This window comes from Glycine soja, chromosome 10, assembly GCF_004193775.1.
Source record: "Glycine soja cultivar W05 chromosome 10, ASM419377v2, whole genome shotgun sequence".
NCBI lineage: Eukaryota > Viridiplantae > Streptophyta > Magnoliopsida > Fabales > Fabaceae > Glycine > Glycine soja.
The window spans coordinates 46156999-46184434 of NC_041011.1; the positions used below are offsets into that span (position 1 = coordinate 46156999).

The 27436-nt window shown below is 32.6% G+C and overlaps 4 protein-coding genes and 2 long non-coding RNA genes across 13 annotated transcripts; 4 read left to right on the forward strand and 2 right to left on the reverse strand.

Moving 5' to 3' along the window:
- Nucleotides 1-294: 294 nt before the first annotated feature.
- On the forward strand, nucleotides 295-2957 carry LOC114372023. Its single transcript, XM_028329397.1, has 3 exons — nucleotides 295-518; nucleotides 1836-2178; nucleotides 2485-2957. The coding sequence occupies exons 1-3, from the start codon at nucleotides 370-372 to the stop codon at nucleotides 2548-2550; spliced, it is 558 nt and encodes a 185-aa protein (XP_028185198.1). The 5' UTR covers nucleotides 295-369; the 3' UTR covers nucleotides 2551-2957.
- Nucleotides 2958-3497: 540 nt separating this feature from the next.
- Nucleotides 3498-5971, forward strand: LOC114372022. Its single transcript, XM_028329396.1, has 3 exons — nucleotides 3498-3903; nucleotides 5015-5357; nucleotides 5673-5971. Exons 1-3 carry the CDS (start codon nucleotides 3749-3751, stop codon nucleotides 5736-5738), a joined length of 564 nt encoding a protein of 187 aa, XP_028185197.1. The 5' UTR covers nucleotides 3498-3748; the 3' UTR covers nucleotides 5739-5971.
- A 1295-nt stretch (nucleotides 5972-7266) lies between these two features.
- On the reverse strand, nucleotides 7267-13351 carry LOC114370538 (Golgi to ER traffic protein 4 homolog). The gene is made up of 12 exons (XM_028327922.1): nucleotides 13252-13351; nucleotides 12865-12944; nucleotides 11849-11927; nucleotides 11512-11593; nucleotides 11139-11289; nucleotides 10648-10738; nucleotides 9475-9558; nucleotides 9185-9231; nucleotides 8475-8603; nucleotides 7927-8011; nucleotides 7631-7708; nucleotides 7267-7499 (listed from the first exon to the last, which is right to left on the reverse strand). Exons 1-12 carry the CDS (start codon nucleotides 13297-13299, stop codon nucleotides 7482-7484), a joined length of 972 nt encoding a protein of 323 aa, XP_028183723.1. The 5' UTR covers nucleotides 13300-13351; the 3' UTR covers nucleotides 7267-7481.
- A 102-nt stretch (nucleotides 13352-13453) lies between these two features.
- On the forward strand, nucleotides 13454-17025 carry LOC114370539 (glutamyl-tRNA(Gln) amidotransferase subunit C, chloroplastic/mitochondrial-like). 2 transcript variants are annotated; one of them, XM_028327924.1, is made up of 6 exons: nucleotides 13454-13692; nucleotides 13793-13833; nucleotides 14118-14173; nucleotides 15376-15424; nucleotides 15508-15611; nucleotides 16323-17025. In XM_028327924.1, the coding sequence occupies exons 1-5, from the start codon at nucleotides 13483-13485 to the stop codon at nucleotides 15581-15583; spliced, it is 432 nt and encodes a 143-aa protein (XP_028183725.1). In that variant the 5' UTR covers nucleotides 13454-13482; the 3' UTR covers nucleotides 15584-15611; nucleotides 16323-17025. The 2 variants fall into 2 exon arrangements, with proteins under 2 accessions (XP_028183725.1, XP_028183724.1); XM_028327923.1 differs by lacking the exon at nucleotides 16323-17025 and having other exon boundaries at nucleotides 15508-15739.
- A 433-nt stretch (nucleotides 17026-17458) lies between these two features.
- Nucleotides 17459-18307, forward strand: LOC114370542. The gene is made up of 2 exons (XR_003657852.1): nucleotides 17459-17571; nucleotides 17943-18307. It is a non-coding gene; the product is annotated as an uncharacterized LOC114370542 (long non-coding RNA).
- Nucleotides 18308-18968: 661 nt separating this feature from the next.
- Nucleotides 18969-27300, reverse strand: LOC114370543. Of its 7 annotated transcripts, none has more exons than XR_003657856.1 (10): nucleotides 27174-27300; nucleotides 26828-26991; nucleotides 26102-26211; nucleotides 25649-25781; nucleotides 25091-25264; nucleotides 24055-24216; nucleotides 23855-23903; nucleotides 23548-23773; nucleotides 22378-22475; nucleotides 18969-19169 (listed from the first exon to the last, which is right to left on the reverse strand). It is a non-coding gene; the product is annotated as an uncharacterized LOC114370543 (long non-coding RNA). The 7 variants fall into 7 exon arrangements; XR_003657854.1 differs by lacking the exon at nucleotides 18969-19169 and adding an exon at nucleotides 24363-24522 and having other exon boundaries at nucleotides 22199-22475; XR_003657853.1 differs by lacking the exon at nucleotides 18969-19169 and having other exon boundaries at nucleotides 22199-22475.
- Nucleotides 27301-27436: the final 136 nt, after the last annotated feature.

Below are 27436 nucleotides of genomic sequence, written 5' to 3' on the forward strand. Positions count from 1 at the left end.
TTTAAACTTTTCAGATCCAATTAAAAATTGAAAAAAATATATTTTTTTTTTATTTTAGAAAAACCAGTTATTTTTTAAGAATATCATTTTTTAATTACTTTATAATTGAAAACAAATATAAATTAATTTGCATATTCTTTAAAAAATATATATAATTACAAGATTATCCTCTATCTATATTATAAACTAAAATATACTTAATTTAAATTAATTTTATATCATAATTTGAATTTTTATTTATAAATCTAATATAGAATTTATCATAAAATATAATTAAAGATAACTAGTGAATAGTGATTCTTTGTCATACACAGCATCATCTTCTACCTTGTGTTGTGTCTGTTTGTGTGAGTGGCATAGGCATAACCAATGGACGCCACGAAGGTAGTGACGCTGAAAGCAATCGAAGCAACTCCGTCAACCTTCAAAGACTACGGTCAGGTCATCGAGGCTTCGCCGGACGGCCAGGAATTTGGTTCCCACGATGCTCAACTCGACCTTTCTCAAGGAACTCCAAGGTTCCATTTTAATAAACATGTCAATTTTTTAGGGTTTTTCTCACTCACCCTTTTGTCTCTTCTCTTGTCAAGTCATTTTTAGCTATTTCATGTTCTGCATGTGCCTGCTCTATTAGTAATTACTATTTAATAGCCCATTTTAGAAACAATGAAATTTAAAGTAAACTCCTTTTGTTTCATTACTCCATGCATAATAATTAGCCTCCCAATCAGTAATCTCATTTTTTGCACCTTGTTCTTCCTCTGACTCACCTTATCATTTTACACCCAATATATTTGCATTTTGCAGCCTTAAGTTTATGTTGTAGTCCTTTCCTTTGTAGCACTTCTAAGGTATAAACACCACTAAACTGTTGAACTCCATCCTCAATTAGATAACAACATCCCCATAGAACACTGACATCAAGAAGAAACTATATGGAACCAACTGCTGTGCTTGGTTCCCATCATAGGGATTTTCTTTTCTTAGATAGCTACTATATATGAGGTAGATAATTTGCCTGATCAATGCAGTTTTGTCATACAATAGTTGCAACTTGCAGGTAAATCAATGTCTTCACTTATATAATGACAATTAGTAAATCATATATAGAAATTGGGAAAAAAATTGTTATCAATTGTTATCACTTATATAATTTGTTTGCTGACATAGCATTTAACAGTACACTTAAGGCACATAGCATGCTATGTCAGGAGTTTCAGTTAACTTTGGTGATGGAGATTTAGCAGAAGGATTAACTTATCATAGGTTAAAAAACATTAAAGACTAATTTGTATTCACAAATAAATTCAGGTACAAAAAGTGCAGAATATTTTTAGGGACTAAATTACCGGTTTAGTATTTTTTTGAATTGTGAAATCTGAACTGTGGTTAAAATTTCAATATCACTAGGAGTAGTAATTGACTTTGGTTGGTTACATTTTATTTGATTAATCTATGTTTTTGCCAAATATAGATTTATAGAGATGAGTTGATTGTTTTACTTCATGTTGCTGTATTATCTTTGCTGTTTGGATTGTATTATCATGGCATAAAGTATACCAAGTTATCCTTTTCTTTTTATTCTTTTTTTTCGTTTTTAAAGATACATTTGAGGTATCTTGTGGACAAAATATGCTTATCCCATCAAATTGCCAATAAATCAAAAAATTGCAAGGCATGGGAACTATGAACTTCACTTTGGAAACTCAGCAAAATCTGTTATTCTATACCTAGTTCATCATCCTTAGAGCTTGTAATCTTATAAAATGATTAGATTCCTTAATTTAGATTGGCATCGAGCTCCTATTATTGGAATTAGTTTGTATTTTTTATAGGTTCTACATTATGCATATTGAAAATCGCCCGCTTAAGTTTTCTAGTATTACACATCATGCAAGCGTGACTCAGTGCCTCGGGTCTATTGGTGGCCATGTTTGGTATCTTGGAGTGGCCAAGTCATCCATTGTTGATTCAAATGAAATCAAGGATGGCACAAGCAAGAAGATTGTGCAGTCACCTTCCGGTCATTCATATGTGCCTCCAGCCATTGAGGATGTCCAAGTTTTCAAGGTTGCAGGTTCCAAATTTCTTAAGCTTAACCGGGGAACATGGCATGCTGGCCCTCTATTTAAGGCAGCTGCAATCGACTTTTACAATCTAGAACTGAGCAACACAAATGTAAGTTTTTCACATTCCCCTTTCCTTGGTCATTAGCGAGTTACATGCATCTTAGTTCATTTGCAATGCTCTCCATAGAACCTGGGAGTTATAATTCATTTTGGTTTTTGCTTTCCTCTTTATTTTCTAGACTCTGCAATAACTTTTTGAGATCCTAACACAGTATAAATTTGGCTCCAAATATACAAGAACTAGTTTAGTTTTTTTGCTTTTCTCATTTTTGCAGAAGGTAAATTTTATTTATTTTTCTTTATGTTTTAGTGGATGTTGCTCTGGCTTATATGGCCTTTTTTATTCTATGCTCAGGTAATTGATCATACCACACACAGCTTTGAAAATGACAATGGAGTGGTCTTTTTAATTGATGAGTAACTTCATAGTTTACCACCGAGCATATGGATCAATGATTGTTCAAGCTTAATCAGAGGTCTCAGCATTCGAATTTGGGTATATACCTGCTTTAAATACTCGGAGGAAGAGTTTTGCAGTTTATAGTTGTCCTATCTGACTCGAAGAGAATTGCTTCCGGTAGAAGATATTTGTAATCTAAACCAAAAAAAAAAATCGTAGTTTTATCTAGTTTCCATCATTTCAACTGCTTCTGCATATTGTATATCATTAAATGACGATGTCATATATATGTTGTTTCTGGGAACTTCAGGTGTTGCTTCATATGGTGTCATTAGTAGAAGATTCCATTTTACCTGTATACTGTTCTGCAACAAGGTAGTCACTAGTTGACGTATAAAGGGCCAAATATGCATCATTTCTTATTTGCATTTTTCTACGTGTGAAAAACAAAATCTCTAATGGCTTATTAATTACTGAAATCTCTCTCTGTATATATAGTAGAGAGACTTGAATAATGTTAGCAGTTGATCATATGATTTTTTTAATAATTATCTTTAATGAAAATTAAATTGGTCACATCAATATTATTTAATGGGGATTGTTAACTTCCTCTTACTTCTTTTTAAGAAGTAAGCTTGCATTTACCACCTTTTTTCTTGAAAAAATAACATACTACAGTACTTCTTTTTTTGTTAAGTAATTTTAAATAAAAAGACATTTTTGTAATTTTATTCCCTAACAACTTTCTAAAATCACATTTGCTATCCAATATTTCTCTTTATCATAGTTCCTGATTTCTTTCGTTCTTCCCGTGAATATACAGTATATTTAAAAAAATTTAATGTACACCACGTGAACCGATTCGAATACTAACCCATGAACTCAATGTCTGAAGTGTATTGATGGTGATCGATGAGTTTTTACAACACTGCCCGATACTTTCTTTAGAAAACCGAACTAAATTAGTAATTAAAGAAGTTAAGTAAAAAATTTGTGCTAAAAAAGAAAACAAAATTATGAATATAGTAGTTGATAACACAAGTTAAACTTGTAAGGATATCTTGTATTATTGGAAAATCTAGGGTCGTAATTACTGTGATACCAAATAAAAAAGAAAGGAAAAGCAACAACCGTGAATATTTCTTTCTTACAGCTACACACATAAACAATAGAATTGACCCTTGTGTGTTGTCTCTCTGAGATTGTGGTGAGTAGCATAATGGAGGCACCGAAGCTGAAGGTAGTGACACTGAAAGCCATCGAAGCAACTCCGTCAACCTTCAAAGAGTTCGGTCAGGTCGTGGAGGCTTCGCGAGACGGCCAGGAATTCGGTCCCCACGATGCTCAACTCGACCTTTCCCAAGGAACTCCAAGGTTTCTATTTCTATTTTTTTAGGGTTTTTCCTCACCCACCCTCTTGCCTCTTCTGGTCAATTCCACTTGTATTTATTGTAGATATTTTTTTTAATGCAGTTATGCCATATAATAGTTGCAACTTGTTAATATCTTCACTTGTAATAAAGCATATGTAGAAATTGGGATAATTTTGTTATTATCAATTGCTATCAATATCTGAGTAACTCCAAAGAATCATGAAGTAGTAGTAGCTCAGATTCAATTGAGGTGCAATCTCCCCACAAATGCTCAACTTGAACTCAACTATGCCACCAATGAAAAGAATGGTTCAGACTTCAGAGACAAATAAAACCAACCTGGACTGGCAAAACAACCAATTCAACTTCAGGCTTGATTCCAAAACTCTTTTCTTCAAACAAACAAAGGGGGTTGTTTCAGAGAAAAAGTGAGACTTATATGATCTGCCGGGTTACCAAAGCAAAACATTTGGTAGGAATCATGAAAGCAAACTATCTGACATTTTATCTCAATGAACAAGGACTAATTAACATGTCAGCATGGCATTTATGATTTAACAGTACACTTAAGGCACCTAACTTGCTATGTCTGTCAACTTTGGTGATGGAGATTTAGCAGAAGGATTAACTTATTATAGGTTAAAAAACTTAAAAGACTAACTTGTATTCACAAATAAATTCAGGTACCAAAAGTGCAGGACATTTTTAGGGACTAAATTGCCAATTTAGTCTTTTTCAAATCATTAAATCTGAACTGTGGTTAAAATTTCAATATGCCTAGGAGTAGTAATTGACTTTGGCTGGTTACATTTTATTTGATTAATCTATGCTTTTGCCAAATATCGATTTTTAGAGATGAGTTGATTGTTTTGTTTCATGTTGCAGTATTATCTTTGTTGTTTGGGTTGTATTATCATGCATAAAGTACACCAAGTTATCCTTTTCTTTTTCTTCTTGTCCCTTTTTGTTTTCATAAATAAATTAGTTAAATTTGAGGTATCTTGTGCTCTAATGAGCGGACTAAATCTGCTTACTCCGTATAATGATTATATTCCTTAATTAAGGCTGGCATCGAGCTCCTATTATTGGAATTAGTGTGTATTCTTTTACAGGTTCTACATTATCAAGCTTGAAAAATGCCCGCTTAAGTTTTCTAGTATTACACATCATGCAATCGTGACTCAGTGCCTCGGGTCTATCGGTGGTCATGTTTGGTATCTTGGAGTGGCCAAGTCATCTGTTGTTGATTCAAATGAGATCAAGGATGACACAGGCAAGAAGATTGTGCAGTCACGTTCTGGTCATTCATATGTGCCTCCAGCCATTGAGGATGTCCAAGTTTTCAAGATTTCAGGTTCCAAATTTCTTAAGCTTAACCGGGGAACATGGCACGCCGGCCCTCTATTTAAGGCTGCTGCAATGGACTTTTACAATCTAGAACTGAGCAACACAAATGTAAGTTTTTCACATTCCCCTTTCCTTGGCCATTGGCGAGTTGCATGCATCTTAGTTCATTTGCAATGCTCTATAGAACCTGGGAATTATAGTTCATTTTGGTTTTTGCTTTCCTCTTTATTTTCTAGACTCTTGTGTACTAACTTTTCAAGATCCTAACACAATATAAATGTGGCTCTAAAAATATAAGAACTAGTTTATTTTTTTTGGTTTGCTCATTCATGCAGAAAGTAAATTTTATTTATTTATTTATCTTTATGTTTCAGTGGATGTTGCTCTGGCTTATATGGCCTTTTTTATTCTTTCCATGTACAGGAGACTGATCATACCACACACTACTTTAAGAAGGACGATGGAGTGATGTTTGTAATTGACGATTAACTTCATAATTTTATCTAGTTTCCAGCATTTCAACTGATTCTGCATGTTATATTATACCATTAACACTTTGTTTGGTTTGAGTGACTTAGCAGGGAGTGATTTAAGTTGGAAGGATTTAGGAGAGATATAAATCATTTCCCTTGTTGTTTGTGTGAAATTACGAAGGATAAATTACAAAAATCCGTTATTTGGGACGGAAATTGAAGAGTGCGATATGCATTATTTTGTTTTCATCTTTGAGTTTTCTCGAGGTTTCATTATTAATTTGGTTTTTAAATTATTTAAAATGACTTAATTTGGATTCATTACCAAAAAAATATATTATTACCAAAAAAAATTGGTCCCTGAGTTTCTAAACACTCAAATTAGGTTATCTAATTTTTAAAAAAATGTTTCAATCAAGTTCATTTCATTAAATTCCAGCAATTTTCACTTACAAATAGCGACAATTTTCCGGTTTCAATTTAATGAAAAAGGTATGATGGAAGCAATTTTAAAAATTAGAGAAACTAATTAAAGCATTTGAAAATTTAAGAATCAAATTGAATTGTTTTAAATAAGATTGGGACTAAATTAATAATCACGTCTTAATTTAACTACATATCCAAGCACATGTGATTCACGAGACACACTTTATAACTTTTCAATAGTGTTATACTTTGTCACCGGAGATTAAAAAAAAAAAACTCTTATCTAGCCACAATCTTAAATTAAAAATATTGTGCTTAAATTTATCTTAAATAAGATAAGTTATAGCATACACAAAATAATTTATTTCTTTATTTAAAATTAAGTTTACTTATATGGGTGAAATTATTTTTTAATAATTCTCATTTCTTTCCCTTCACTTTCCCATATAATCAAACAAATGATAATAAGTCACTTCATTTCATTCTTTCCTAATTTCAACAATCCAAATAATACAATTTAATCCAAAAATTACTTTATTTAATATTCTCTCGATTTTTTTTTTCCTCTCAAGTTGACTTCATATCCAAACAAAATGTAAATGTCAAATGTCATATAATTTCTGGAAACTTCAGCGTTGTTCTTCATATGGTGCAATTAGTAAAAGATTCCTATGTCTGGGAACTTCCTATCCACATTTCCAATTTGCATTTTTCTAGGTGTGCAAAACAAACTATCTAATGGGTTATTAATTAATAGAGTAAACAAAATTTAATAGGGTAAAAGAGAAACGCAAAGAAGTCGGTGGCTGTGAGCATCTAACAAAAGATTTGAATTTAAATGTACTTTTAGTTTAATTTATGTGTAATTTTTTTAAGTTATCAAGTCTTATGTTAAAAATTAAGTAAATTTAGATTTATTATTTATTTTTCATTTTAAACCTTCAATTATTTTATGTAAATATTTTTTTCTTATGAATTTAGTATATGAAATAATTTTAGGAGTTTAAAATACAACTTTAATAATATTTGATAAGATTTATATGACATGAGATAGTTTGAATTAAAAGTTATTTAATATTTTTCATTTTAGATAAAATATAATAATTTAATTGATAAAATTTTGAAGCGGAATATTAAAATATTTTAATATGCAAGAAATCGAAACGGGTACCTAGCAAAATTGTTAAATTAGCATTTACAAATCACGAGATAGCATAGATTTTCTTCAATGAGGAGAATTTGCTCTATCATTAACAAAAAAGAAAAGAAAAATTATTTGAACGTTCTGTTGAAGTTGCTGTTCTATCTGGTAGTGTCTCCATAATGATTGTCATTACTCAGCTCCCATCAACTGCAGAAGAAATTAACACAGAACTTAATACATTAAGAGATTTTTATATTAAAAAATCAAAAGTATATGATTTTGCAAGTGCCAAGGTGGTCAATAACTTAATATTCAACCATTGAAAACCTATCAGTCACCTTGAATATATCTCCAAACATTCCCATGGGGTTCCTTCGCTGTACTCCAAAGAACCTCTCCGCAATATCATCTAGCATCTGAATCACAGTTTTGTCACATCAAATGCAGCAGATGGCTTGAATTTTTAGTTTCATGCAAAGAGAAAAATAATCACAAAATAACAACACAAGACTGGTAAGATTTTTCAAAGAATAATAAGGACACGCCACATCTTTGTTGATTCATTTGCTAATTGTTATCTACCAACAACAGAGAGGAAAACAGAGCATATGACTTGGTATGTAAGTTATCTGACCTCATTGAACGCAGGCTCCCTCTCAATACTTGGCTTAAAATTTGCTCTCAACATACTAAAAAGAGGCAAAGCATCTCTCTCCAACCTGGCATGACAAAAAAATAAGGCATTGGCATGCAACATACTGGGAGCTCCAAACATTTGCAGCTATTACAATAGGAAACTCTTCTTCCCATTAAACACGTCTGACATTAATCAAGTACTCTCACTTGTAATTTCATCTATTACATGCTGCCACAGTACGACGAGCATTTTGCTTCACTTTTATTGAGTGGTAACTAATTGGTTATGTCTCTGTTCCTTTCCTTACAACAGAATAAGGTGCTTAATTTTACTTTGCCTTATTTTCTTCCTTTCAAAGGAATCGAGCCATAATTGTATAACACAATTAACGCTCTTTATATAAGTGAAGTTTTCATATAGATGAAATTCAGAAACAAATAAAATATCAATTATTCATCAAATTATAGTGCTTCCAGTCCCCTTTAAATTGAAGCATTTAGAACAGAAATGAATCAATTTATTGGTTGAGCAACATACAAACTTACGTTTGCAAAAGATATGCGATAAATTGCATCAACTCTGTCTTAGGAAATGCAACCTCAGCCGATTCAGTTTGCTTCTTTATCTCTTCCATTAGTATGTTCGCATCTTTCAAATTACCTGAAGACAAGTACCTATCATGCAAGAAATGGGCAATTCCTCAGTTTGAAAACTTGTTGAAATTTGCATGGAATTACAGGTGAAAGACATTACCAAACAAAACAAGGATTTTATAACAAGTATCTCAACATCATTGAAAAGTGAAAATAGTGGATGCATGTCTCTACTCATCAATGATGATTAGTACAAGACAACTAAAGTAAAAAATTTCCTTAATTATCACTTACGAGATAGCAAAACAGGGAGTGGAGGACACCTTAAGATTGATTGTATTATCTTGTTTCTTTTAAGTTTGTTTTATTTACAAGAATAGGAAGTGTTTGTTTTCACTTTTGACAATGAAGTGGATGAACACTTAGTGCTAATACGTACTGCAATATACAAAAGATATTTGAGCAAGTTAAAATTGTTAAATGCACTCAAAAACAACTAAAAATTATACTGAGAAATATCTATGCTATACACTACAATAAGCAAAAACATAAATTCCATCCTAGTATAATAGCTTATTTTGGCATCATAAGCATCCTGGGTATTCAATAGTCAGAAAATTTGATAATATTGCCAGGGAATCTCAAGAGAAAATTACATTTACCTTAAAACTGCCCGAGCAATGGCCAAATCATCTTCACCAGGATAGCACTACATTTGAAAAAACATATCAGTTGATCCTTCCCAAAACTATGCCAAAAATATAAAATGAAGGCATCAGTTACCTTCTCCAATTAAGTTTGAGAATCACCAATAATATAACATAAATAAAATCATCCCAAATGTCAAACCAAATTTTAGCAGAAAAGTAAGATCAAAATTTTTTGGTATGCCTCCACACAATTTTGGAAAGTTGAACCAAATAACAATGAATAAAAAAGTTAGGAAGCTGACCTTGCCCAAAAAACTCACTAGAGTAGAAGCAAACTTCTTTGGATTATTTCCTCTCACAAAATGATGTGTCACTTTAGCCATATCCTGCATATAAAAAGCATATTGATAATTATTCACTACAAATAAAGGTCATAATAGTTTTAAGTTTTTTAAGGCAAGCGAAGCTTTTCACAGCATAAAGCCATTTCCATATTGGCCAAAAAATTCAGAGACGTGACTTGCTCCAAACAATCAATGCAACAGTTTACTATATTTCTTCATGTTCTATTTAACTTAAGACTTAAGAGTATACTAAATTTTATGTTTGCATTGCCTCAGTCTCGTATAAACTGCTATATTCAAGGAAATTAAGAGTAGAAATAAGATTAAAAAGACAGTCGCTATACACTGTAATACCCTATATGAGGTCCCTATACACTGCCCTTGAAAGTATCAGCTTAAAATATCAACCACTAAAATAAACAAGAAAGGAGAAGAGTCTCCAAGCCTGACTCCCAGTTTACCTTACAAAAATTTGTCACTCACAATCACACAGAAAGTAACAGTCGGGAAACATCCAATAATTTCATCATCTCTAGCTCGTACCAAAACCCTTTCTATCAATAACATGGTTTCAGAAGCCATAGCTCACTCACTCATAAGCTTTTTCAAACCCAATTTGAAAATAAACCTAATGTTGAGAGATAACCTGCTAGTCTACTACACTTTGCAAATAAACCAATTCTGAACCCAGAGAACCTTGGCAATTTCTTCTTCTCATCTCATACCCAGTTTTCTTGAATTTTAAGTTTTTAACAGCTACCTAATTTACTTGGCCAACATCATTAAAAACTCTCCCCATTAAAACCACAATGGTCCCGACCTGATTTTTCCTTAATCCCTTCAAATTCAAAATCTTATGTAGCAACTAAACAATTTGACTCTCCAAACATCCAAGCCATGGCTTCCAAATTCCCCTTATCTTCATGTAACCAGCCCACCCAAAAAACCTGAAGTTAGCCAACTAAATCAATGTTTATTAAATGTTGAAACATAACAGCCATTACATATCACCAATCATGTTTTTCTTCTGCAAAAAACTAAAAGATAAGAAAAGTTTCATACAGATGTTGATTTTAAAATAAAAAAGCTTCGAAAGTAAATAAATTCAAGAAAAACCATTGTGAAACTCACCACCTCAGGACTTTCAGAAAATATGTACTCAGCTAGCATGATGTGCAGCTCTGGAGATCCATTCTTATTTACTCCATTTCCGGCAGACCACCTGAATACAATAGCAGCAAAGATAGAAATGCTATTTAGAGGAACAAATTATCATAATAATAAAAAGGGGTGACCTAGTGCACAAGGCCCCTACCAAGTGGATTTGAGGATGGTGGATATATGCCCCTCATGTGGAGAGGGTAATTATAATATTATAGTATCCAATTTGAAGGGTGCTAACCCCTACCACCACCCCACATTATATATAAGATATAAGATATTTTAATTGTAGATGCTACCTATTATTCTAAAGACACTAGTTAAGGAAACTAAAAAAATGAAGAAAAAATATCAATATTGAGAAGAAAACAGTATTTGACATTCACTTGCAAAGAAAAGAGAGGGAGCATGGTAAATGTAAAATATAATCTAGACTATTTTTAATTTGTGTTAAGTCTCACTTGATAGCAGCTTTTAAGAATGAGGAGCAGCCCTCAACACGTGTCTTTGCACTTCCAATGTTTTCAGAAAGCTGCTGCATGTCATCGACATCCCATAGGTTTTGTGGCAATGAAACCCGAGGAAATGATTTGTAAATTTTGTTGAGACGTTCTACCATTAAAATTTACAAGGAATTAGTAATAGGAAGAACTGTTTCATCGTTAAATACTATAAAAATCCAAATAAGAATGAATGTTTTTATGCAAGTCCATGATAGTTACCGAACTGAAAAGTCCCCATGCAATTAAATAAGAACTAAGAATAATTTACATTGCATCACAAAAAAAAATGGCTGATAAAAATAAAACTGTAAAAGACGGGATAAGAACGCACCAAGAATTTCCTCATTGTAAGGAATTTTCCCTTTCCCTAATGTCTCCACAAACAATAGAGCTAGCTCTGCTCCACAGGTAACCTTAGAGAGAAAATAAGTGTTAAACTTTGCTGTTTGTCAAGTGTACTGTATCTTTTTATCATAAATATAAACATTTTAACATCAGAAATACATTTTTAAAATTAATTTAAATTTATATAGAAATGTGGAAAGTATTCTTTTTCTCTCTTAATGGTAACAATGAACAATCTACTAATCACACTTATATGCCAGACTAAAGATTATAAAATTGACAAAAGTATATCTTGAAAGACATTGAAATAGAAGATGTAGAACCTGCCCATGAGACAATTGAATGCACGCTCCTGAATGTAGGATATCTAATGCTTCACAGTACCTCTGAGCAGAAACATATCTGCAGCAAAGCATGTATGCTACATTTATGTCTACAACTTATCTGATGAGTATGCATTAGTTAATGCAGTTGTAGACCAAAATAATGAAGCTTGACAAAAAGAAATTCTGAGGTTCATAGATCTACAACAAGCATGGATTTATGGATGATAAAAGGAAAGTACATTTTACAGATAAATAAATTTAAATAGAGAAGCAAAAAAAAAAGATGTTCCAACTTCAAGAGCAAAGGGTAGCATGTATGATAAAAGAAACCAGAAAAAAAAAACTAGAATAAAATATTTAACAAAGAATCCCCATATGTCATATACTGGCAAATAACCAAGGTTATCAATGGGCAATGGCAAATGACAGAAGGTCAAAATTACACCATATAAAAATGCCACTGCAGCCTATGGCACCCCCATAGCAGGGCTCCCTTCACAAATCACATAGAGTGGAGGGGTCCAAAAACGCCACATGTTACAGCAGCGATATAACAGTTATTTAACAACATTGCAAACAACCTTGCCTTCTTTACTCCCAAGACCCTAAATCCAGACAAACTCAGTATTCACCAAAAATACCAAAATGCAACACTGCATTAAACTACATTATCCAGCTGCCCCTAAAAAATAGATATGACATGAAAACTTGTGGTATCGTTATCCTCTATGCTAAATCCTCTCGCGTCAATGCTAAAATTGTCCTTCTCGGGAGCCCAAAATGATAAGCTATGCCTCACTATTTCACTAATCTGATATCCCTGGTTTGTAACTTTTACTATATGAGCTAATAAAATAAAGCATGTAGTTGTAGAGGAAAGAAATAGCTATGCAAAAACTAATTACTTGTGATTTAAAGTAGCATTTCACATCGAAGTTCCAATGAAGAATAATACATCGTAGACAGTGTACATTTCTCTTAAAGAATAACCAACAGGAAGAAACTGTATGAACCTGGCACTAACGGATTTGTACATTTGCTGAGCTCCATAATAATTTCCATCGTTTACAACCTTCTCCAATTTTTCAATATTCTGCACTTCCAAACACAACAACACAACAATCATGATATATATATATATATTTATATAAGGAAGCAGACACCTCTACTGAGAGTTCATATCACAAAATTTTGCATATTTTTTAAATAAAAACCTCAGAAGAAACGAAGGAGGACCATCACTGATAAGTCAAAACATTAGTTTTCAGCCAATGCAATACAGAAAATTAGAATATCGTTCGGGCGATTTTTAAAAAATAAAATAAAATAAGAAATTCGTTTTGTTTAGTCGAATCTGGAAAACGAAGATGCAAAGTTGATGGATCGCAGATTTTGCGTACCTCCTGAGCGGGAGGTAGTTCGACTCTTCTGGATCTCTGTCGCGACATAACGAAGATGACGCTCTCTTAGTGCTCTTGCGAATGGAAAAATTAAAAATGTGAAAAAGAAAAAAAAAATGTTGTATTTATAGAAGGACTATTTTGAGGATTTAGACTTTCTTTAGGGACTGAATTGAAAATAAAAAAAGTTTTCTTAAACAACCTCAGAGGTTAGGGATAAGGTATACGAAGATGAGTAGCAAAGGGTTGCTGAGAGGAGCTTCGTTAACTGCAAACGCAGTGTGGCATAGAAGCAGTTTCTTCCCAAAGGTAACGGTTAGCGTCCACCGCAAGTTGGTGAAATTTCGAAGCTTCTCATTAACCACCACTTGCTCCTCTCTTCTACCTCCGGATTTGCCGCGTTTGGCAAAAACGGCTCAAATTTCACTTACCCCAAACGAGGTATTTCTTTGCTTTCTGTTCTTTCCCTTTCTTTCTAATTATGAATGTGTTTTTGTTTAATATATATGAATTTCAAAGATTAATAAAAATGTTGTTGCAGGTTGAAGAAATTGCTCCCAAAATTCAACAAGTTATAGAATGGTAAGTCAAAACCCCTCTCTTTCAAAGATTATTAATACTTAATAGTACAGAGCAATTGAGAGGTAGCATGAAATTTTGATTACTACTGAGCGTGTTGGATCAGTTGGTGTGAGATTATTCCAGTTTATCGTTTCAATCCCGGGCATGCAGTATTTGAGAAAAATGAACAGCTTGTTAGTGGATTTTTGAGGCATTTTGTTTCTGACAGGAGATTTGTTTTTGTGGAGATTGTGTTTGCAGTGAGCAAAACTTTTGAATTTGGATTGAATTGTCTTGTGTGGCAGGTTTGGACAGCTTCAGGGTGTTGATCTTGAAAGTGTTGAACCCTCAATCAGAGCAGGTTCTCTACGAACATATATTATCACTTTCATCATCTATCAATGATTTCATATCCTTACTTTGGATTTTATGTATACTGTTTGACTACATTATACCTTAATGCCAGAACATGTGAACCTTTTTGCTTTTAAAATGCAAAAACCAGAAAACAAGTTCTTTCATCTTCTTCTTTTGTCTTAGTTTCTGACATGGGAGGGTCGTAAACTGTGATTGTGTTAGGAATCTTCTTTACATTACTAACTGCAACTAGAGGTAGAACAGACACACACAAAAACCCACACAAGATAGTACTGACAGATATAAAGAATTCACTATTACTGCTGGTTCTTTCACTCTTTACACAAGGAAGAACACTCTCTTCCCTTACAACACTGAGACACTTCTCAGGTTCTCTCAATACAATCCATTCCTTTCTTTTGTTTTTCCCTCCCTCTCCTTCTCCAGAAAGCTGTAATATATTCTAAACTACTAACTAACCTGCCAGCTGTTGACAGCTGGCAGAATCTAACTAACTCCCAACAACCTAACTGTTACTCCTTTTTATCTTATTTACAGTAGATTATTCCTCTTGCCTAACAGATTGCATTACATTCTTTCAGCTGAGAATGCGTGGTTAGTGTGTTTGTTTTATGCCAATCCGTTTCCAGAGGCACATTAAATGTCAATCCCATGCTCGCTCACGGATTATTAGCATTCAATGTGAGCAAACAAAAGTTCTAACACAGGCTCGGTATCTTCAATTTGGGGTGAGAACCTGGATCTCTCTCGGTCAAAAGTCAAGAACTAATGCTTGAACCATTTAAGTGGTTGGCATGTTTCCATATACTTAAGTTTGGGTATCGAACTCCTCACCCCATGCTTAAGTGACATGGTTATTTGTCAACTGTACCACACCACGTTGGTACACCACCTTAGCATTTATTCACTGAGAATTGCCAGTGATATTGCTCCCTTACACTATAACATATCATTACCTTGCCACTTTGGCAAATGAGTGGTATTATCCATTTCTAGTCATTGCTTTCTTATACTTCAACTTGGTCATGCCAGTTTGTTCAGATTGTTTGGGTTGGTTGTCTTTCCTCTATACTTTTTCAGTTAATGTGTCTGCAAAAATTTTATGCACATGAGTTGTTTTACATGACTGGCAGAAAGCATCATTTCTTCTCATTTTTATTTGCTAATTCTCTGTGTTATCTGTAGAGACGGAAAACAATTTGCGTGATAATGATCCTGAAACATTTGACCATAGGTGGGTGGGTTCTTCATTATTTGTCAACAATTGGACATAATTGGAAAACTTATGGTGCTAACAGAGTGGTGTATTCTTGGCAGGGACGCCTTGATCGCTTCTGTCCCGAGCTATGAGGAGCCTTATATTAAAGTTCCGAGGGTCTTAAGCATGGACTAAAGTTAAAATTGCTTAGATGAGTTATTTGGTATAAGGAAAAATATATTCAGACTATTATTTTGTACTTTGAAGTTTGAATCTCTTGGTTCTTTGTGACCCTGATCTTAATTTTGGATTTTTATGAGGGAATTCAGTTCGGCTCGTGAACTCTACTCTTGCACTAAGTTTTTGTTTTATGATGAGCTTTCGCAATATTTTTCTTCCGTAACGTGATATCATGGGAGAATATACACAATTTTCCTAAATTTTAAATGGAGAAGGGTACAACAGAAAACACACAATAGAAAATGAAGTGTGCATTCATAAATACAAATTATGAGTTGGACTATAAATAATCTCCATGGCCCTCTTCTTCGTCACACATTTACTTTTCTTTTTAAGCTTGCTACTTGGCTTTCATGTAACATACCAGGTTCAGTATCCAACTAACATATTAATTCATTATTGTTGTTGTGATTCAAATTCATAAATAAACCTCCTTTAATTTAATATTCTAAATTTCACTTACCATGAAGATTTCATCTCACTGGAAACCCCCACTCAATTAATATCTAAATTTTCACTTGCCTATATTTTTGAAAGGTAATTTTCACTTACCTTAAACACCTCATCCTTTGTTTCTCTTTGCATTCAATTAACCCCACTTTGTGCCACTCTGGTTTTTAATTCTCGATAATTTTGTATCGATCAAATTTGCATGCATAGTATTTCATTCTTCTCTCATATTTCTTTTGGGCAGGTTTTCCCAATTCAACGTAAAGGTGCAATGGGTATCGAGAAGGCTCAAATCAACATTGTGGTGGTTGGTTATGTGGACTCTGAGAAGTTAAGGAACTCAATAAGCCTGTTGCAGAGAGACAAATTGCTGTCATTAACTTAACTGCCAAATATAAGGCATGACCATCACACCAACCTTAAAAACTAGTTTATCACAATTAACTTAATTACTTTTCATTAATTTAATTTCAATTAAAAAGGGAAAAATTTATTTTACTTGTTATTTATATTACATTTATTTTAAAAATTAAAAAATTATCATTATAATATATTTATTTTCCTTTCTATTTCATTTTTATTAATTTTTTATTTTTATTTTCATTCTTATTCTATTATTATTTATTATTTTTCATTTATCTCTGTTTTAATTTATTATTATTTTTACTATTATCTCTATTTTATTATCGCTGATACACGATACACCCAAGAATAGGATATGACTACCATAGTAATTTTCCTTTTATGAAGATGCAGGTATCCTGTACACCCAACAAAAATAAATTAGTATGCATTATTGTACCTTTAATCATATCAAAGATCTACACAAAATAAATTAATCCACCTTGTCGGTTGATGATAACATCAGTGTGCATTATCGCACTATGTCAGTCGGGGTAGGTGTAATAGGTTCTTCTTAATTTGAAAGGGTTGATTATGTTTTTGTTATTTTTTTATTAAATAATTAAATTAGTCCTTAAGATTGTCATATTAATTAATTTTTATCCAAAAATTATGAGAAACTCAAATGAGTCTCATATTTTTTTTAAGATATTAGCTACATCTCGATTATAAAAAAAAACATTATTTATATTTATTAAAGAAAAATTAGTTAATTTTATTAAATTGAGTTATTTTTAAGTTTTTTAATTAATTTTTATTTAAACTTGATATTAAATATAAAAAAATTGATCTTATTAAATGAAAATTATTTTTAAAATAATCTCATTAAATAAGATTTTAATAATTGAAATTTATTTATTTGTTTATATTTGAGATTTGGAGGGTGTAAGTCTCCAAAAAGTTCTTATTTTTTGTTTTGGATTCATGTGATATTATTATACTTAAATTCGTATAAATTACGAAGTAAAAATGAAGGTTATATTCATAAATACAAACTATGAGTTGGTCTATAAATAACGTTCAAGTCCCTCTTCTTCGTCACAGCTATTCCTCTTAAGCTTGCTACTGAGTTTCCACATTGCATACCTTAGGTTCATTCTCTGACTAGCTTTTAATTTTTCTCTTTACGAGTTTATTAATTATTGTTGTTGTGATTCAAATATCATAAACCTCCACTCAATTAATATTTTAATTTTCACTTACCCTAAACACTTCATCTCACTGTAAACCTTATATAATTTACTCAATTAATATTCAAGTTAATTTTCAGTTTTAACTTACCTTATACAAGCACTTCATCTCATTGTTTAGATTCTCTTTGCATCTAACTAACCCTATTTTGTGCCACTCTAGCTTCTTTCTAATATTCTTGGAGGTGTTGTATTGTACAAATTAATTTTGCATGCAGTATATGTATATATATTTCATATTTTTTCTAATTATATTAATTTATTTTGGACAGGTCTTCCGAATTCGAAGTTAATTTGCAAGATGGGTTATGAAAAGGCTCAGATCAACATTGTGGTGGTTGGTCATGTGGACCCTGAGGAGGCAACCACCATTAACGAGCTGAAGAAGCCTGTTGTGGAGAAAGAAGCTCCAGGGCATGCCATATGAGGGCATGCACGCACGGCCTCGGAGGGGAACCAGAAAATTATGTTAACAAAATAATCTGGAACCCTAATGTATCAGTGTCATCATCAGTGTGTAGTTTAAGCTAGCTTTGCTATGGTTACGTTCTCTGAGATGAGAGTCTTGATGAACAGTGCCATTCTGATGTATTGCTTTCCTTGAAAGTTAATGCATGCTTCTTATCTTCTGTCTATAGCTATATGCTTTCTTTTTTCTTTTTTGTTAATCAGAACATTTGCAACTTCACTCCTTAGTATATAATAGTTATCCATACAAAAAGAAATATTATTTAAGGACATACTGAAACATAAATATTACACTTTTTAGCATCCATAAAAAAAATTTGAACGAGGAGGGTTAAAAATATATTTTTAACATTTTTTTGATATATTCTTTGTTATTGATTGAATTTAAAAAAAATATAAAATTAGCTAGAGAGAAAATTATTAAATAAAATATAACCTTAAAAAATTTATAATATTTAATAAATTTTAATCAATTAAAAAGAACACTCCTCCAGACTTAAGATTTTGTACGGATTAATTCACTAGTAAGTACATCATTAAGATTCATTCGATTCAATGCAGCGGAGAAGGGAAATAAAAGAAAATACTATGTGGGTTTTTTTACTACAAGAAAAATTATCTATGTCTACCTACAAAAACCATCACTAGATGTTAAAAATGTGTAGGTAAATATAATAAAAAATTTGTCCTACAGACATTGTGGTCGTCAACTTTGAGGGGATGCATGTGACACCCTCTATCCCTCATATATATACTAACAAAGGAATAAAAATTCAAATATTAATTAAAAGTATTTTTTTTAAACATTTTTAAATACGAGCCTTTTAAAGGGATAAAAGGTTCACAATCACTTTCTTCTACATCATATTCAAACTTGTCCAAATAAATAATAAAGTCATCGGCTCGAACAAGGCCGTCTGAGACTTCATACAATTAATATAAAACCCAATACCCCAATGTCACATCCTATCAGAGCGTTGTGTCTCGACGTCCTTCAGCACAATATTCCTTAAAGCAGTTTACCTAATCATCTGTTCCCCCGAACACAGAGTTCAAGATCATCACAGGATCCAAACACAAACAACAAATTGAGAATGAGTTATCACATTCCTAACTAATAGAGAAACAAGACAACTAGATATACATATCATATAAACCAAATAAAACTTACTTACATGTAATTCACGTAATTCCATCACTTTGTCATTCAAAATTCACTTTTCATCAATCAATCACATTTTTCAATCATCAATCACATTATACAGGAATCACACGCTCTGATCAAGACATAATAACACCTCAATTTCATAATAAACAATTAGCGAGCGCATGAGACAGTTATGCTAAGACTCAAGCCTATATGCAATGTGGTACCATGTCAGTGAAAAACCACCATGGGGCGCTTAGGAGTACATAACAAGACACACCACACAATGGGTTTGTCAGGTCACTCTCACTAAGTAAGATCATAGGGAGACCAGTCAGGGTCATGATGTTTTGCGAGAATGCTCCAACCATACGGGATCAGCATAGGCTTAAAGGAGCACTCAAACTCGGTAACCCCTAAGGCCTACACTCCGAAGAGTCCGTCAGGGCCTCTCCCTCCTGATTCAGGTCTAACCCCTAAAATCATTTTAGCACACAGACACTGCTCGTGAATTATACAATACTCACGACCTTACACTCGTGTTTTAAACACGTACAACATATTGCGCTACAATTTAACACTGGTTCCTAAATAGGAAACCTACACTTTCTCTTTAACACTGCGCATTTACACTTTTATCAAAATAACACTGGTCGGGTTATTGTACAATTCACAGCTTACAACACAAATAATGTCACATCAAGAGTTAATCACACACTTATTTACAACCAAAACTCATTCACAATTTCACATCTCATAATGTCACAATCCATCATCGCATGTTTTCACGTATCTCACAATTCAACACCTGCTCTACTTTACACTTTTACTCAATCTCAATAACAATATTATAATCTCAAGGCAACATATTATTCCACAATTCATCACATATTTCATTTATAAGCACTGCTCATGAATTATACAATACCCCCGACCTTACACTCGTGTTTCAAACACGTTTAACACATTGCACTACAATTTAACACTGGTTCCTAAATAAGAAACCTACATTTTCTCTTAAACACTGCGCATTAACGTTTTTCTCAAGATAACACTGGTCGGGTTATTGTATAATTCATAGCTCATAATATAATTATTGTCACATCAAGCGTCAAACACACACTTATTCACAATCAAATATCATGCCCACAATTTAACATCTCATAATATCACATCAATCATCTCATTTTTACATGTATCTCGCAAATTGACACATTCAACTTTATACTACTCAATCTTCACTATAATATTACAATACCATTATAATAACTTATTACACCTTATAACTCATGCACATCACACAATAATAATATTTGCATGATACAAAACATATATATGCATATGTATATAGTAAATTAAACTACATTGTTTTTTTATCAAAGGATTTCTATAACAATTAATTTAATATTACATCAAAAGAAATTACCATTAGACATTAACCTTACAATTTTCTTTAATTTATTATTCTAGTATTACAATAATTATATACACATAACATGTTGATCATCATCGAAGAAAAATTAGAACAAGATAATAATTTATATAAAATAAGTCATTGAATAATATTATTTATAATATAATTTACGTTAATAAAAAGAGCTTAATTTTTCAAAGGGGTTCACACTCAACACAAAAATACATCAATTTCATAGCAATTTCTCATTGGGACATCAACTGATTCATCAAACATATATAATTCACTGTAATAATTAAAAGGATAAAATGAAAATTGCAAAAATACCCCAAAATTGATTCCAATTGATATCTCTAAGGATCCATACACATGTTTTCACTAATCCCCAATTGTGAATAACTCATCCCTTACCTCTGAGCGGACTCACGTGTCTCAGCCAACGATAGTAACATCTCTAGCGGTTCCCTGAGATTCTTTCAGTTATTCCTCCGACTGCTCCGATAGAATTCTCAAACATCAGAGAGACGGAGAAGAGATTGAAACCTCCACTTGTTCTGTCTTTATGCGATTCCTTTTTCTCCCTCCACAAATGTTATCTCAAAAATCTCAACGGTGCAAGTGTGCGCAATTAAATTTCGAACATGTCCAAATTTCATGAAAATCCAACGGTTAACGAAATCGGGATCGTAGTTTTACCGAGACAGTTTTGGGTTTCTGCGGGAAATTAAAATGGTACAATGCGAAGGGTTTTCCTCTAAGCTCAGATATGATTTTGAAATTTCCAACGGTGAGAATGTTCGAAATTGGGTTGCGAACGTGGTACTCAAATTTCACGACGATCCAACGGTGAATGAGTCCGAGATCGTCGTTTTTCTGAGACAGGTTTGGTGGGCTGCAGGAAAAAGAAAAGGTTTTGAGAGGAGAAGGGAAAAAACGAAAATGAGGCCAAAAAGAGGCACCTGACTTAACATAACTATTTATACCTAGGGTACTCAGCCTATTATTTGCTCTATATTTATTTATTTTATAAAAACAAACTCTATTTTATTTTCTATCAAACAAATAAATGAAATATCCTTTTTAGTTTCTCTCAAATCATTATTTTAATTAATAATTATATCTCCTTATTTATTTATTTATAAAATCTCATCATTTTTCTAAAACTCTATTTATTTATAAATAAAAATCATTTTTAATCTAAATTACAAAAATTGGGATGTTACAGCGCACAGTGATAGATTATCGTCGGTCAGTGTAGGTTTTTACCTACTAATTTACTTTCACCTACAATTCACAATGTGCGTAGCTAAAAGTCATTAATTTATATCTACAACAGCTGACTGTAGATAAAAATATTAACTTGTACCTACAACTTCCAACTGTAGGTAAAAGTCATTAACTTATGCCTACCATGCATTAAAAGACTATAGATATAAACCATTTAATTGTACTATGCCTACGGACAAAAATAAAACATATAAACCAAGGAACAAGAAAGGTAGAAAGAAAATAGTGGATTGCATACTTTCTGGAAGGTCTCTTCTTAGTTCATTCAACTCTGCCTTGGCACTCAATTGTTCATTCAACTCTTCTTAGTGGATTGTATATAAATCATAGAATACATATTATCAATGACATATGAATACAAAACTTGTAACCGGTCCAATTAAGTTGGTACCTGATAAATAATATATATTGAAGTGCGCCTTAACACAGATTCCTTTAAAGCATTTAGAAAAATATGAACTGGCATTGGAATTGCAGGTTGAATTGAGCCTGCTTAATGAAGACAAAGATGTGTCACAGCCTGGTATGACTTAAAAGCTAGAACAAAGTTTCCAAACTATGCTACAATAAGTAAGGAACTAGAATGTATGGGAACTAGAATGTATGAGAACAGAAATTAAAGTGTTTGTTAAATAGCAGAAATCAGAGGCATATGAAAAAATGAAAAATAAAAGTTACATCCTCTAACAAAAGCTAATACAATGTTAAATTACATATTAAGAACATGTAGAATAAAATGGTAACACATAAATGACCAAAAAATTTCGACCTGTATCTATAAGGTTTTCTCAACTACAAAGTTTATCTTTAACGTAATCAATTATAAATTGTAGTTTTGCATATTAAAAATTATTTTAATAGTCTACTAAGTAGAAAAGGAGTAATACAGTATACATTTTCCTCGACAAAGCAATTTCATTATTATGTAGCAATTTTAATAAAAATATAAATATGCCTACAACTACTTCTTTAAATTTCACCCTCTTTTCCTAGCCATTGACCATATCCTTTAAACCAAGGACAATATGAAAACTAACTGAATTACTAATATCAGAGTAGATAATATTATTTCTAGTGAAAATCACATTACACAAGCATAAAGATTATACTGCAGGAGCATAAAGAAATTATCCTCTTGATCAAAATGTTGTAAAATGTAGCATTGAATATAGTCAAATAAAACCAGCTTTCCGGCCTCCAAATATCAAGCAATTAAAGAAGGGATTAAGGGGCATGAAGTAGAATTTCCATTTCTTCAAATATCAAGCAATTAAAATGTTTCCTTTTCTGTTTCTTTAGTTCACGATCGTCCTAAAAAGTAAAAAAATCATTGGGGAAGGGAAAAGGAAAGTAAAGCTCAGCAAGGGTAAAGGAACTAAAGGATGCAAAGTTGCTACATAATAATGAACGTCTGTCTATGGGAAATACTTACTATCAGCAAAACGAAAATGTTTTTCTTACCTATTAAAATAACCATGAAAATGATAAATGTTAACTATGAAAAAAAAATGTAATAAATGCTTTGAACAATCTTTAAGAAAAACTAATCAAGGAATCATACTTGTATCCATTGTTCACCAAGCGCGACTTCACGTCCCATTATGGTTGGAGGAGTAACAGCTTCTGAGGCAGAAGACTGATTATGTCTCATTTTTGCAGCTTCGGCACCAGCAGGTCCCACAAGTCCATTCCAATATTAAGACTAGTTGGAGACATTGAGACAGCGGGATTTCCAGGCACTGAAGAATGAGGAATGGTGCTCACAGAATTCTTCCGTGCATTGGCTCCTGAAAAGGTTCACACAAACACAAAATTGTATGACCAACCACGAAAAAAGAAAGATAATCATGAATGATGTTGCAGCATACCATCAACAAGCATTTGGTCAAAACTCCCTTTCTTGTTTGTAGCTGATTCCTACAACGAAATACAACTCTTGAGATAGCAAGAAACAGATCAATCAGGATATGAAGGTGCCAGTGGTATCTACAGTTAATATTTAAAAAAAAATGATTAGGACTTAATAGGACTAGAAGAAAGAAAAAAAAATGTGAAGAGAAATAGTAACCTGAGTAGAAGAACTAGAAGATGGTTTAGAAACTTTAGCTGTGCTTTCTTCATCAGTTCCCATTCAGATCAGCTCAGAAAAACTGCCTTGAAATCAGATTAATTTCTGATAATTGTTTAGGCCATATATCACCTTCAACAAGTACGCATGCCAGACAACGTACTGAATAAAGAAACATAAAATTACATGTCACTAAAAGCATTCAGTACGTTTTAAGCTATTTATTCTCCGGAAATATGTATTACTATAATTAAACATTTCTTTTACAACCAAACAAATTAATATAATCAATGAAGGTCAAAACTGACCCTTCTCTTGATGAGATTTGAATTAAGGATCTATAGCATCTCACTAGCCGGTCCTTTACTCTAGATAATACTAAAGCAATAACTCTTAATCGGAAAGATTGACACTCTTGGTCATAAGATGAATATCCTTACTTCAAACATGGAAAAACTGGCAGATTACCTAAACAACAAAACACATAAAGTTATCAAGTCTGATAATTCAACTTAGTTATTGCTTGGGATTGATGTTTGATGATCAAACATATTTCAACTTTTATCTACCAGAAACTTATTGCAATAAACAAATAGCAAAGAAAGGAATTTTTTAACAGAATGAATTTTCAAATATAAAGTGAGAAGATGAAGCATTATTTTCAATTCTGGAAACTAAGTTCACTAACTTTTATTAATGATTAAAGCATTAAAAATATAAAAAAAAAATTACAAAATCTCAATGACTTGTAATATTGAGCCTCACACGAAGTGGTTATCCTTTATATATAGTCGTTGATTAGCAAATAGACAAGAGATAGCTTACCCGTAGCTATATTTTATCATGCAACACATGGAATTTTTAGAGTCCGATTCACAAAAGGATAAAGTGAAAAGAGACAAGGAGGCAATGTATTTATGTTCAAGAAAATTTTCTTATTACAGATGTAAATAAATTAGCCATCAATGTGATGAATATAAGTTGTTTATAAGATCATACAGGGGATAGCGATGCTGTATAAGACTCATCACTGTACCTTACGCCTTTTAATGAACATGAACACAGTCGAGAAGTGACTACAGCTTCTGGAATGCCAAAAGTACTTCCGTGGTCTTGTAAGCTTTCACTACCAGCAGCTTTAGATTCTGGCTTTTCACAAGTTGATTTTAAGGCAACATTCAAGCCAATTGAGCTAGGTTCCGTCACAAAACTGTAAGCCATATGAAAAACAAAACACCATTTAGGTTTGTAAAAAACTACGTATGGTACAACTAGTTTTAACTGGATAATGTGCAGCAAAAATTCATAACATCTCAGCAAACGTTCATGAAATTCTACTTATTAGATTGGATAGAGATCACTGTGACTCAGAACAATTGGCAAGTTACTATGAGAAATTCAGAATAGGAAAGAGGATTCAAATGTTTTCTCAAACCAACATGGCCTAATTGTTCCTAAAAAAATCCTAACATAGTTTCATTAGACAAGTTTTCTCATTCACATATTAGAAAGCTTCGTTACAGAGCTCAGCCATAAACAATTTGGCTCCAAAAACCCACTAGCCATAGGTCCACATTAGATCGCCACAACAAACCTCAATCATAGCAATCAGGGCTCTGCTTGATTTGTTTTCGAAACCATGGTTCATTACCAAGCAATGTTCCTCTAAAGTTAAATCCATGTTACTTGAATTTGAACGTATTACCCATATTCTCACTCAGTTAAATCTGCAAAGTGCAGACAAAAAAACATTAGTCAGCAGCACATGATTGAAAATATGAGTAAACATCAAATAAGTCTGATTTAATTTAGGCTAATGAAAGTGACCGATGACCTTCCTAAAAGCATTGTTTAGCTTATTTCATAGTCAAGCTTGTCAAAATAATATTTTTTTTTCAGTAAACTTCACACTCAAGTTTACAAATAAGCTCTCATTTTATAAGAACTTACAGAATAAATGCTTAGTTAACTTGTTTACCAAAACATGCCAAAGTCTCAATTAAAAAACCTGGAAAGGAAGCTATAAAGAATTTAAAAGGTCAGTCACCTGTAATTTAGTAAAAAGTCATATAAAGCATGTACATTGTTGTTGCCACTAAAAGCCAGCAAAGATTCTGGGCTATTATCAACATCAGAGAATGACCTTAATCGCCGAGTCTGTGTTATTTCAAATAGCAAGCACCAATTAAATATAAATTATACATAGAGAAGAAAAAAATAACACTGGAATTAATTGATAGACAAACTCACAGAACACCATAATATGCACAAAAAGGACAGCCAACTATTAACATGAAGTGCAAGACAATAACTAATTTGATTCTAAATGGAAAGAAAGAAATTACTCTTTGATTCTAAAATTGAAACTGTGCTATGACTACATGTGGATTGGGAGGCATCAGAATACAAACTCCATTTCAATTTAAATGAGAAATGAGCATATGCAATACTACATGACAAATAATAAAGAAGCAACTCATCACAAACAATAAGTCTGCATAGTTTACTCCCAAATCATAATCCTAGGGAATATTTTACTTCAAGGCAACCATTTATACATTATCTTCAAGGCAAAAACACCTTGAGAGCATGCACCTAGTCAAGCAAAAAGCACATATGGCAACCAATCCTCGGACCAGTAAAAATGAAATTAAATGTCACAACTCACAAATGTATAATAATAAAATCAATAATGAACTATGATAACCGAAACATCTTCAATATAATCACACAGATTGAATGCTAAATTGAGTTCAAGAGTTTGGTAACTTACCCTAAGTTCTGACGGTGTCTTCTTTCTAGCCATAGATCCAGTTTTCAAAGGTCCGGAGCCAAGTTGGTGAGAGCTCGAGGGCACAGAACTTGGTTTAGCCACTTTCGCCATGCCTCGTTTCGCCGCGCGTACTTTACCAATCAAAACACGTCATCGAGAATAATCTGCAAGTGCAGATTCCGTAAGCGAGAAAGGATTTACAGTAGAATTCACAAATTGCACAATTAGAGAACACGATAAGTGTGCTACTAATTATGAGCGCAAGGGAATGTAGATTAACGGCTTATGTTTTGAAAATTAGAATAGAATAAATGCGAATCGGAAGCAGGAGGGAAAGAGAAGAGACCGAATCGTGTCGTGGAAGATTCAATGGCGAGCGGTGTCGTATCGGTTTTCGGCGCAGCAGAGGGAGAGGGAAGAGAGCGAAAATGGGAGCGGGCCCCCCTTCTCCTGCCACCAACTCCTTCTACACGCGATAAAACTAATGTTTTGTTGATATTAATTCTTTAATTAATAAATTTTTAAAAATATTTTTATTAAAATAAGAAATAAATATATAATTATTTTAATAAAAAATCATCATTCTGATTACATATAAAATTATTCTTG